The 13938-nt window shown below is 35.7% G+C and overlaps 1 protein-coding gene across 3 annotated transcripts in view; it reads left to right on the top strand.

The window, feature by feature from the left end:
- Window positions 1–13938, top strand: part of Slc44a5 (solute carrier family 44 member 5) — a 267031-nt gene that overhangs the window by 228762 nt on the left and 24331 nt on the right. For all 3 annotated transcript variants that reach the window (XM_048351603.1, XM_048351605.1, XM_048351602.1), the window contains 5 exons: window positions 5431–5556; window positions 6344–6404; window positions 8950–9073; window positions 10315–10398; window positions 12575–12687. In XM_048351603.1, the coding sequence (XP_048207560.1) occupies window positions 5431–5556; window positions 6344–6404; window positions 8950–9073; window positions 10315–10398; window positions 12575–12687 (508 nt within the window). The remainder of the gene's footprint in view (window positions 1–5430; window positions 5557–6343; window positions 6405–8949; window positions 9074–10314; window positions 10399–12574; window positions 12688–13938) is intronic.

Below are 13938 nucleotides of genomic sequence, written 5' to 3'. Positions count from 1 at the left end.
TAAGGGAGGAGGTAACAAACAGTACAAGAAATGTACTCAGTGCCTAACATATGAAACTGTAACCTCTCTGTACATCACTTTGAAAATAATTAAGAAAAAAAAAGAATTCAGAAATTTTATTGGAGTCCTGTGATGGATCACAGGAACTCATAAGTATGACTTCATGTTTATTATTATATAGTTAAGCAGAAATTAATCATTCTAGAATCACAAAAGATTACCAGTGGTTATCCTATCCAATCATCTACTTTATAAATAAATAACTGCAGTTCAAAGAAGTTGATGTTCTTTTCTCAAGATCTATAACTATTGTAACTACTAAACTTCACTTTTCAGTGACTTAATAATGTTTGTTCTTTTGAGCTTGTAGCAATACAAGGTAGATGTCCGTGGTCAGTGGATTATTCTCCATGTTTTGTCTGAATTAAAACTCTGCCATTCCTTTAGTGCTCTTTATTACCTGCATCCTGCTACCAGAAAGAGACAGGGAGGGTAAATAAAAACTCTTCTGATTTTAAAAGCCTTAGATTAGAAGTTACACATAGCAATTCTAATCATATGCCACAAAAATGTATTGTTTTTGTAGGGTTTTACCTAGACAAGAGGAAGGAAATAAGTAATGTAGTTGTGAGCTAATCAGCCTCTTCACTACTATGGAGCAAAATGTACAAATCTCAGTGGATAGTCAGTGTCTTCACGGTCTTCCTCTCTTGCCTCAAGGAGAACCTACAGTCTCATATAGTACGGTAACCCAAAGCCCAAGACTATGAGTGATAACAGCTCTCTCCATCATCCTGATACTAAATGCACAGTGAGGAATGGCAAAAACTAGAAGATAAATTCAAGAAAGAGAGAAGTGATAAATACAAAGCAGTCTGTGATGAACAGTGATGGAGAACAATCCTTTATTTGACCTGGACTGTTTTCTCTGGGAGGAACTTCCTTATATATTCATTCTGTATTCTGACCTTAGAAGCTATTTTCTGACCCTTAGGACTAAGCCCACACCATTGTTGTGCACTGAAAGTTAGACCCCTGTGACAGCCATGTAGGTTTATTTAAATATATATGTATATATATACATATATATTTATGCATGTTTATATATGCATGTTATATATTAAATATATAACATTATCTTTAAAAAATTGTACAAAAGTTGTCCTTTATCAAAGCAGTTTATTAATACAGTGCATCTTGACCAATGTCATCTCTTTTAATATTCTCACCCTCCCTTCCTAACCCACCTGTTCCCTCACTTTTCTTAATTCTTTAGGTAATGTATTGGATTTTTTTTGCCATTTAACAAAGCAGTTTATGCATACAAAGTATTTTTATCTGTGTCATCTCTTCAACATTTTCACTCCCTTTGACCCAACCTTTCCTTTATCTTTTTAATATTTTATAGTATATACAATGAATATTTTACTGCATTCTCACCACTTAACTCCCTCATTCATCTACCTCTCTCCCCTTGTCCCCATTCCTCCGCTTGCAAGTACCCATTTCCTGGTACTTAGTTTTCTGGGCTTTGACTTAGTCTTTCTAAATAATTATACTATTTTGAGCTCTCCATAGAGTCTGTTTTACTTCAGTTAACTTATTTGTAACCCCTTGCACACACTATTCTACACATTCTAGCTACCAAAAATGGGGAAAACCATGCAACTTTTGTTTATCTGTGTCTGCCTTACTTTCCTTAAAAATGGTATAATATCCTTCTTTCAACACTTCTGGCCATAAAAGAAATGGAAATCAAAGCAACACTGAGATTTCACTTCATCCCATTAGGATGGCCAGTATCAAGAAAACTAAGAATAACCAAATGCTGGGTAATAAAAGGGAACTGTCTTACAAAAGGAAACCCTATTACACTGCTGGTGAGAACATAAGATTGTTTAACTACTCTGGAAAGCAGTAGGGTGGTTCTTCAAAAAACTAAACAGAGTTGCCCAGGAATCCTACTCCTGGGCATTCATCCAATTGAACACAAACAATATTGCAGTAAAGTCATCAGCACAATCATGTTGAGTTGCATCACTATTTACCATTGCCAAAATACACAATCAGCCCAGATGCCCCTCAATGGACAAATGGACCAATAAAATGTCACATATACACACGATGGAATTCTAGTCATCCATCTTCCATCTAGCTTAAAACTAAAACACTTCCAATTTTGCAAGTTTAGTGTCTCAGAGATGAACAGATAAAGGCCTTTCTAGGCTAGTCATTATTTCTTTGATATCACAGCAACCTACAAATACAGTATCACTCTCAACTCACTTCTTGTTCCCATGTATTCAAAGGTCTTCCCTAGACCTAGTTTGAAGATCTGTTTGAAGAACTAGATCTTAGTTCTGTGACTAGCTCTGCCTACTCTTCCAAGGTCAAATTTGTGACCCTGCCTATATGAGTAACTACCTTTTATAAGCTCAGTTTCAAGCAGTCTTCTGTCTCATCCTCTCTAATTCTAACATTCCAGCTCCAGTGAGTCTTCTATCTCACTTGAACCTTCACACCCACTTACCTCTTTATGGTATCATTCAGCCCCATCACATTTTGATCTTCTTCTTTATGGGACTCAGTGTCCACAATCTCCTATGACAAACGGAATCCTTCATTTCCTTTGCACTGTCTGTACTTTCCTGACCAAATCTTATCCCTAGTTAAATGTAGCTCTCCATACTCCATACCTGTATCTAAGGAGCTATGTGTTCTTAGAAAAATACAATAGTCCTTTAAACTTAGGACCTAATCTCAATCATGTCCTTTATGCTGTCCTACAACCTTACTAGAGACTCTATATCTAGTCACTAGCCTCTTCCTTAGGGAACTTTTCATAATCTCACTATCTATAAAAATAATCTCCCACTATCTGACTACATTGTTTGATACTCCTTTTGATCTCTGCACTTGGGTCCTACAGACAATTTGTTGTTCTTCCAAGGATGCAGACCAGCTCTGGCCACTGAATTTTTGCCTTTTCTATTTCATTTTCCTGGAGTACTTTTCTTTCACATGACTGACTGGATGGGTAATTATATCCAAGTTTTTCTGCAAAGATTACCTACTTAGTGAGGCCTACTGGAATCTCACCAGCCACTCCTCACTCTAGCCTTTTTTTGGCCTTATTTATTTCCATAGCTTTTGTTACTACTTTATAACAAAAATATTGCTTATATTTCTTCATTATCTGTCTCTTCTCTACTAGAGGGCACATTGCCTGAGGGCTAAGATTACTATTTTGTTCATTACTGTGTTCTTAGTGCCTCAAGCAAGCTCAGGTAGGTGATCAGTAAATATTTATTGAATGAGTGAATGAATGTTTTCCTACTCTCAGTTAAAGAATTTTTTTCCACTGGCCTATCTATTGTTCCTATGGTGATTTCTTTAAATTTACAGAGTATATGCTTATTTGCTACATTTTATTAATGATTTATTAGATCTTCCTTTTTTCATAGTAAATGTTTTAATCTTCAATGCTCAGCCATCAAATCCTAATTTGTATTAGGGGGCTAAACCAATCTGAATTGAAGATATAAAAATACTGGTAAAGAATTACATTCAAAGTACCCTTTGTGGCACACAGAGACAGAATTGAGTCAGGATATATTTTAGCTGCTAATAGTAAAGACTTATATCTAGTCTTCCAGGCAATGGTATATCTCCTAATCTCAGCTATCTCTGTGTGCAGTATGTTTTAGTTAACTGATATCATTGTCCAGACATGTGTCACAAGCATTTAAAGTACAGACTGTGATCAAATAGGAAAAACAGCCTCAATATAACCTTCAGTTTGGGAAAATTATATGTTGATTGCTCCTAATGAGCAAACTCTTTAATTGGTCTGATAGATGGAAAGACTACAGAACAGTTGCTATATTTTTTTGTTGGAATTTTAACACTTATATCTGGCAGAAAAATCAATGTGATATATTCTCTCTCCTCTTTTTCTTCCTCTCACATTCTCTCTCCCTCCTGCGCCACTCTTGGGGGCTTGAACTCAGGCCCTGGGCACTCTTCCTGAGCTTTTTTTCTTCAAGGCTAATTCTCTACCACTTGAGCCACAGTTTCACTTTGGGCTTTTTGGTGGTAATTGGCTTTACTGTGCTGGCTGACTAAGAGCCTCCTGAGTAGCTCGGATTACACGTGTGAGCCACAGTGCCTGACTGATGTAACTCTCCCTAACAAACCACTTTAAAAAATACATTTTAATTACTTTCCTTTGTATGTTGCATACTCAGCACTTGTATATATATTTATATACGTATATGCATATGTATATACATATGCATATACGTATATATATTATATATATTGTGTATGTATTTATAAGTGTGGAAATTGTCACAATACCCCCAAAACAGTTGGGTACTATCATATAAAGCGTATAAAAGCATTGTTTTTAGTATTCACTTTTATAAATCCACTGAAACATGTCCAAGTAAGAAACTATTTCTTTTCAGCATCATATGAGTAATTAGATGAAGATTAAATGTCTGTGTATTATCTCCTAATATATTAATGATTTATTCAATTTAGTTCCAATCACATTCAACTTTTAGCATTTACATTGATAATCATTACCTTCTCCTAAAACAAAAAGGGGCATATTGCACATGTGAATATTCCTATATGGTTCTTTAGCTTTTTAAGTTGATACCTGTAAAACATACAACATTCTCTCTATAGATATGGATGTGTCTGTGTGTATTTGTGTGTGTGTGCCTATGCACACTTCAAAGGCACATACATCAGCACATATACATGCGTAGGTGGACATAAACCTAAGATTACTTTGACAGATTAAAAGTCCAAGGTTAAAAGATTGTAGCAATATACATTTCCTGGATATAATATTTTGTTATAGTTGTGCACATTATTGCCATTGAGTAATCTATTATTTCTCACATGTGAATTTACAACTATCATAAAATCAAAAGTTAAAATAGCCAGGCACCGCTGGCTCATACCTGTAATCCTGGCTACTCAAGAGGCTGAAATATGATGATGAAGGCTCCAACAAAGCCCAAGCAGACAAATCTGAGAGAGTATTAACTCTGATTTGCCAGCAAAATGTTGGAAGTGGAGATGTGACCTTGAGCAAGAGCCAAGCAAGAACATGAGGCCCTGAGTTCCAGCTCCAGTACCAGCATAGATAAAAGAAAAAGTTAACAAGTCAATTACTGTACAATACCTTATTTTTTTAACACAGCAACAACATCAGAGAGCACTGAGTAGAGTCTGGAAACTATATGGTAGTTAATTCTTTACACAAAAGACTAAAAAATGTTCTTGCTCTCTCTAGATGGAAGATAGTGCTTTGCTCTCTACTGTGGTGGATAAATCAGAAGTCTTGCCTTATATACTTTTATCATTTGTGCTCAACTCAGTTTCTACACAGCTTAATGTTCCTTCTGTCCATAGGTCTGTGTGTCTAAGTGCCCAGAAAAATTTTTAACTTATCTGGAAATGCAACTTTTGTACAAAACAGACAAAAGTTATTGGGAATACTACCGTCAATTCTGTAAGCCCACTGCTCAGCCTGCCAAGGTATGTGTGTTTAAGCTTACAACTGGGGACACATTTAACTTGTTTTTTCAGTTGCAAGTGTAATATAAGGCATTTGTTACTAGACAAGTACTAAATGTGGAAAATGGTTATTAAAGGCATTGTTCCTTTAAAACAAAAGGTATGTGTGAACTCACAAAAATGCACACCATTCATAGTATATCATTGTATATACTTAGTATATTATGAAAAAGTGTTAAATCTGATAAATTAGCTTCAATTATTCACTGACAACCACAAGTTCTGTTCATGTTTTGTTTTGTTTTCATGCAAGAACTAGGGTGTAGTGTCATCTACACTCACTATTTCATAAAGGGGGAAACTTAGTAACAAGAAGTTTACTCAAAAACCATTCTAATAATGACCCACTAAAAGAGGAAAGATGGAGATTTATAAGGGATTTCTAAAGTTTTACTATGATTAATTATATTAATGGTTGTTAGTTTAGATAAGATGCTGTTTTTCGAGACAGTGAAAGGTCAGAGATGTAGCATGTCTTTAAGACAAAGACTCCCACAATTTCCCAGGTGTCACTTGGCTTCGAGGAGTCTGATTTTGTTATATTGATCCTATTAGTGCATATAAAAGAGTTTTCCAAGCAAGAATTGGTGTGTGGTACTCATATAATTACTAGTGTTGAGGAAATTATTCAGAATAATCTGATTGATGGAGTTCAATTTCTAAAGAACAAAATTTGTACATTGAGCATAAAAGTAGTTATTATATAATTATTGATTGATGTGTTAACATACTCTTCCTTCTATTTCAGTCTCTCACAGAAGTCTTAATGGATGGTGACTGTCCAACAGCAGTGTTTCCAAGCAGACCTTGTAAGTGCTGAAGAATTTTACTAAGGAATTATTAGGCATGCAGTGCAATCATTATTACATGCCTGTAATCCTAACTACTCTGGAGGCTGAGATCTAAAGATTGAGGTTTGGAGCTAGTTTAGCCAGATGAATCGTGGAGACTAGACTCTAGTTAATCAGCTAAAAGCTGGAAGTGGAGGCATGGCTCAAGTGGTAGAGTACTTTCACCGAGCAAAAGCTGGAAGTGGAGGCATGGCTCAAGTGGTAGAGTACTTTCACCGAGCAAAAAGCCCAAGGAGAAAATAAGACTGAATTCAAGCCCTGGTATAAGCACAAGGAAAAGGAGAGAGAGAGAGAGAGAGAGAGAGAGAGAGAGAGAGAGAGAGAGAGAGAGAGACAGAGACAGAGACAGAGACAGACAGACAGACAGACAGACAGACAGACAGAGAGGAAGGGAGGGAGGGAGGGATGGAGGGAGGGAGGAAGGAAGAAAGGAAGGAAAGAAGGAAGGAAGGAAAGAAGGAAGGAAGGAAGGAAGGAAGGAAAGAAGGAAGGAAGGAAGGAAGGAAGGAAGGAAGGAAGGAAGGAAAAACAGAAACAGAATCTACAAAGTTACCAAGTTGAATTAAGTCTCTTTATGTCATAGTAGATAGGCTGAGGCCATGAATGGTCCTATTACTGGCCCTAGGCCATAAAATAAATTAGGAGCACAGTGAATGTAAAGCCCATTCTTTCTCTTCAGCTAGGATTATTTCCACCCAAGTTAAGCAAAATTTTCACTTTTGCATCATAAACACAAGAAAAAATCCTGAAATTTAAAGATTCTGATTTTAAAAATCTGCCAAATCATTTATTTGGAAATTTATGAAGGTATACAAGGGTAAACATATATATGTATATATTTATATATACACACACATATATATACATATATATGCATACACGTATACATATAACATTATATATTCATATGTATATTTGTGTGTATGTATATATGTACATATATATATATATTTCTGGATTTAGCCAAGAGTTTCCTTAGAAATTACCTGATGAGCGAGTATGAAGGGAATATACTAGTCTTTACAATTTGGCATTGAAATATTTATGTCTTGTTAATGAATCTTATTTTATTTCTTAAATGATTGAACTTTACTCAGTATGATTCTCAGTTTAGAAAATAATGAAATGAGGATTTGGTTTCCTTTCTTAAGGACATAAATCTAACTACAGAGAGAAAATTTACATAAAGATATCCATCAAAATGTCCATTCAAGGGGTTGGATGTTTGGCTCAGTTCAGAGAGCCTCTAGCCAAAGTTTGAAAGCATCAGGTACCAAGTTTGAGTCCTAGTCTAGAGCCTGAAAAATATTCATTCAAAATAATAGTATCAAAAAATAATATAAAATAGACACTAAAACAAAGAGAAAGGCAAAACAAAAATATTGCTATACTAAAATGAGAGAACTTTGAAACAATGCAATACACTCATTACATAAAATATTTTAGAATTATTAAATGTTAATAATATAATAACATATACTTCCATTAAATAAAATATCTGTATTAAATAAAATACAGATTTTATATACATTATAATGATAACCATGTAGAAGTTAAAATGAACAAAATAAATTATTTGAAGTAAAAGAAAGAAATGTATAAAAATATTAAGAGATGGCTTAGAGTGTAGGGACATTTTCACTTTTCACATTTGTTGTTACTCGAGTACCTATTTTCTTAAGAAGAAAGTCATATTCATTAGAGCAGCTACTACCAAATACATTTCTTTTTTTTTTTTTTTTTTTTTTTTGCCAGTCCTGGGCCTTGTACTCAGGGCCTGAGCACCATCCCTGGCTTCTTCCCGCTCAAGGGTAGCACTTTGCCACCTGAGCCACAGCGCTCCTTCTGGCCATTTTCCATATATGTGGTGCTGGGGAATCGAACGAGAGCTTCATGTGTAGGAGGCAAGCACTCTTGCCACTAGGCCATATTCCCAGTCCCCAAATACATTTCTTAAATGTATTTACTCTTGTTTGGGTCATTAAAGACCTCTGAGCAAAGCTTGTTCCACAAACAACAGCATTCTACAGAAATCCTTAGGCAATGGCTGTCTGTAGCCACCAATAACATTACAAGTTTGATATAGAAAGATAAAAATAAATCATCAGTCATGACACGTGCAGTAGGTATAAGACTATAAGACATAGTCTCTGCCCTTAAAAGTATAATTTGGCTAAGTCATTCAATTGAAAATGTACAATGAGGATTCACAAATGAATAAGGTATGGTATCTAATAGTAAATGAAGGCAAGTTCATCCCCGTATTACAAATATTTAAAAATCAACAGATTAAAATGTTGCTTCATATTGTGTTCTGTATTTACTGTTCATTCCAGCCTGAGAAGCATAAGAAAACCTTCAAATAAAGGACAAAAAAGTATTTACATGCCTAGCAATTTATATGCCTAGCAAGAAACTAACTGTAAATAACAGGAAACAAGAAGAGAAGGTGTTGTGGAAGAGGTAGAAGAATGACCCTTGTCCTTGTTCTTTACATTCACAGTTCTCCACCGATGTTTCCCTGACTTCTCCACAAGAAATGGCACTTTGACAGTAGGGAGCAGGATACTGTTTGAAGATGGAAATGGAAAGACAAGAAATGCTATAGAACTCAGAGAGGCTGCAAAGTACACTGGTTTACATATCTATCTTCATTTTCAATGCATGCTACTATTGAACCAGATAGGAAAGCTTTCCTGAGGCTGAAGGTTATGGAAAAAGATTTATGTGTCATGGTGACATGTACACATCACTCTAGATAGGTGAAATTTGGTAGATATTCATGAAGAAAAGCATATGACGAGAAGAAATAAGAATGAATTAGAAAGAATAAGACAGTGAAAGCTCTCATCAGTAGAAGTAGAAATATATCACAAATATGTAGCTATGCTACATATGAATGATAAAGCAGTAGATTCTCTGCTTCTTTTGTCTGTACATACATACAACTCTATATTATGGAGAAGTATCTCCTTATTCGGTGCTCATATTCATATGTGCACAGGTATAAACATACGAAATGACATTGCATAACTCACTTTTTGAATTAGAACTTTAAACTAGAAATTAAAACTAATTTTTTCTTTTTCTTAAAAAACATTAGCAAGTAGAATATAGCTTGTGAATCGTTAGAATATAACAGCAATATACCTGAATTTCAGACATGTATATATCTGTAAGAGAAATCATAAAATAATATTCCACTGATGTAAAATGAAAAAGAAGCAAAACTAAATTACATTGATCAAGAGTGTTATTTTTTTAAAACTATTATTGTAATGGTCTGGAGAGTGGTTCCTTTAGGGGAGAGGAGAGTGTTGTGATTGGGTCACGTGAGGCAAGGTTTGGAAATTCTAGCTTTTATGTGTGGGCTTGACTTGATTATTTATCAAGTTGGGTACCAGTGGTTTGAGTACTCCTTGGTATGTGTCCCATCATGCCTTACAGCTATATGGCTGTCACTGGAGCAGAAAGGAGTGTTGAAGTCTTATGTCTTGTCAACTTCCCGAGTTTCATAAATTAAAAGCTGATCTTCACTTTTAACTTTACTTTTCACAGTGAGGTTTCTACAATAAATGAGCATACACTGCATAAACTGGAAAGGGATCCATTCACTGTTTCTGAAAGCCAGATGTTCTGGGTGTACAGCTCTGGCCATCTTTGCAAAGTTTATCCACTTTTACAGGCTCTTCCACCCTTGCAGGCTTACTGATATAACATTTCATGTACTGTTGTGGCTAGAAAAAGGACATTAGGTGTTTTCTATAAACATGCCTCAAACAGCAGCTTGGAAAATCCATTTTATCCTAAGACCATCTCTTTTTGAATGTGAGTCTGAAAATAATTAATTTTTCTTCTTTCAATTTAGTGGCATCAATAAAATCCTTGATGCAAGGACAGTTGGAATGAAAGTGTTTGAAGACTATGCAACAACTTGGTATTGGATTCTTATGTAAGTGAAAACACATATTTCTTCTACATCATTCTTCTGATTTTACCTTTGTATAACATTTCATATTTCTGGACAAAAAGTTGACTCAGATTCAAGTAGTGCTATTTTCTTTTTCAGATGGGTTAGGGATTGAGCAAGATATTTAAAAATATGCCTGATATTAACAGAATGTTGAAGGAGCCAACTGCCTATTGCTCACATTTGTAATTCTAGGTACTCAGGAAGCTGAGATCTGAGGATGGGGTTTGAAGACTGCCAGGGCAAAAAGGTCCTTGAAATTCTTGTCTCGAGTGAATCACCAAAAAAATGCCCAAAGTAGAGTTGTGGCTCAGTTGTAGAGCACTAGCTTTGAACCAAAGAAGCTCAGGGATAGTGCCTATGCTTTGAGATCTAGCCCCAGATGTGACAACAAAAAAAAATCTCAAAGTGGAGCTATGGCTCAAGTGGTAGAACTCTAACATTGAGCATAGAAGCTAAAGATATTGCCCAGGTCCTGAGTTCAAGCCCCAGTATTGGCACAAAAATAAATGGAATGCTCATGCAGCAGTATGTATACTGTTCCTCACATGGTTCAATGGGTAGTCATGGCATTATTTCTCCTTTTGAATCCAAAGGATCATTTCTAGTTCCTAAACATATGCCTTCAATCTTTGCTATTATTAAAGATCATTGTTGTTACGAGAAACTGAAAACATCTATGGGGAAGGGGCAGATTTTTGATTTTCAGATACACACTGGATATCTAGAAAGATAAAAACATAGACTACAAGACTGAGAAAACTGGCACTATGCTGTCTTCTATCTAGTGACAAAACAACTGAGTTGTTTTGAGATAACAGGTGAAACGAGTAGGTGACTCGCACTGTAATCCCAGTTATTTGCATGGAGATTGGGTGCCTGGAGGTTAAAAGTCACCCTGGCAAAAATTTCAAAAGGCCCTGTATCAACCAATAAACAGCTAGGTGTAGTGGCATATGCCTGTCATTTCAGCTAAATGGAAAGTATAAATATGAGGATCATAGTTCATGCTGGCTAGGTATAAATGTGAGACCCTATTCCAAACATAATTAAAAAGTATGTCTAACAATTGTACATCTCTGAGTTCAAACTCTAGTACCACCAAAAAAATTACAAAAGGTAAAACTTGAGAACCCATTATCAGTTTCCTTCTGTTGCTGTTATGGATAGCTTGGTTATATTTCCAAATATGTTGTCAAGTCAGCCAAGTTTCCAAACTTAACAGGTTCTCTCTGAGGAAATAGTACCAACAGAGACCTCATGTGACTGTAACATGGACATATTGAGGGCAGTGGTGAGAGCTAAGGTGGAGAGTTTCTTTACTATATAGTACAATGCCAGGGAGAAATTAAAACAGATAGAGAATTGTTGTGCTATATTTCTTGAGAAGTACATACTTATACTTCTTGAAAAGTCATATGGTTCAGAAGATTCAGGAACCTTACAGTAGCTCCAAATAAGGGCCCATAGATAGAGGGGACATGCAAGAGATGTCTAGCATTGCAAAGTAGTTAAGGGGGCCTGGGGGTTTTGCTCAGCAGAAGAGCGCCTGCCTGGCAAGCCCAAGGCCCCGAGTTCGGTCCTCAGCTCTGGAAAACCAAACAAACAAAAAACCCAACACTATTTAAGAGAAGTGATAGTGATAATGACTACAGAATCATGACTCCAGGAACCCTGTGGTCAGTCATCTTTCTTAGCTTTCTGCCTTGAGTCTACAACCTTTACTCCATACATCCATGTAGATGGTTTCCATTAGTCACCAGTTAGAGAAAACCACATGGATTCATTATGGATACATTTTGTAATTTATTATGTAGGAGGAAGATATGAAGAAAAAAATAAGACAATTGTGGCAAGTACATCAGAAACATAGGCTCAAGGAATCACATTTTTGTTTTGAATAGTGAGTGATATTCTACTAGGTTTACTTAGGCACTCAAAGATATCTCCCAAATAAAGTCCCCAATGGTCCTACACTTTCATGTGGAAGTCTTCATGAAAACCATTGCTTAGACTCTTAATTTTGTCCATGTTTCTATAGCCAGGTAAAATAAAATAGTAAGAATCATTTTGAGTAAGAAAAACCTTGCCTGGGTACTTGTATGGTGTTGTGCTAAGCATACTTTACCTCTGTGTTTCTTCTGTCCTTTGCCCCCAGTGGCCTGGCTATCTCCATGGTTCTTAGTTGGCTATTTTTGATGCTCCTGAGGTACACAGCTGGCTTCCTCTTCTGGTTCTTCATGTTGGGTGTGCTTGGAATTCTAGCATATGGTAAGCATTGTATCTCTTAAAATTGTCAAATATCAGAATAATCATTTTAATTGCCATTATTGATTTCCTGAAAGCATTTACTTGCCTTAGATTTGGTTATAATTCCCCCAAATAATCATTAAACTTGAAAACATATTTTTAAATTTTACTTATATTATCTCTTTTTAAATAATTTTCTTCATTATTTTTTTTTTACTTTTTTTTTTTTTTTTTTGGCCAGTCCTGGCCTTTGGACTCAGGGCCTGAGCACTGTCCCTGGCTTCTTCCCGCTCAAGGCTAGCACTCTGCCACTTGAGCCACAGCGCCGCTTCTGGCCATTTTCTGTATATGTGGTGCTGGGGAATCGAACCTAGGGCCTCGTGTATCCGAGGCAGGCACTCTTGCCGCTAGGCTATATCCCCAGCCCCTATTTTCTTCATTATTTTAAGAAATATTCTTTTCTTTTCCCTATTAGCCATTGGTCTCATGACTCATAAATACTGTGATAGAGGTACAAACAAACTTTCAGATTAATAAAAAATATTTCAGACAATCTCTCTTACTTCTCTTACATTTCCTTCTGTTAAGAGATGAACAGTTGTGTGATCTATTATTTTCTTTCAATTTAATTAGCACTTATAATCCACATACTGTCATTCCCTTTTAATAATTGATGCTTTATAATGAGTTTTCACCCCTTGGAGGTATTTTGAATTACACTCATTGGATAGAGAGATCAATATTGAAATCTTAACCATAGCCTCTACACTCGAGAGCTGTTTCGATTAAATATGATGTGAACACTAAATTAAGGAATAACAGTGTCTTCCATAGGATGGTATAACACTTATGGCAGCTTCCTTCCAGTCTTTACAGGGCAATATAGCAATGTTTGAGAGGCTTCATGGCAAAAGAATAATTTCTCCTAGAACAAAAGTTAGATTGACAATATAGTTTTACGGTAGTCAACACCAGACATAACAATCTTCTATTTCTGTCTTTCAAAAAAGAGCTTTGCATATATTAGGGTAAGAGTTCAGTAGAAACTACAGGTGAATCAGGGTGTACACCAGCTCCATAATACCTATCTAGATTTACTAGAAAAAATTATTATTATAAGGTCAGCTTCTTTGCCTATAACAACAACAGAATAATTGTCTCTCCATCTTAGAAGACTGAAAAGATTAATTAATTAGGACAGTGAATATGGGGCTTTCAGAACAGTTTCTAGAACACAAAAAATAATCTGTATTTATTGGGTTATTGTCATTC

Source organism: Perognathus longimembris, chromosome 7 (genome assembly GCF_023159225.1).
Source record: "Perognathus longimembris pacificus isolate PPM17 chromosome 7, ASM2315922v1, whole genome shotgun sequence".
NCBI classification, from domain to species: Eukaryota; Metazoa; Chordata; class Mammalia; order Rodentia; family Heteromyidae; genus Perognathus; species Perognathus longimembris.
Note: the sequence above shows the minus strand (reverse complement) of the source record. Positions and strands in the feature narration are given on the sequence as shown.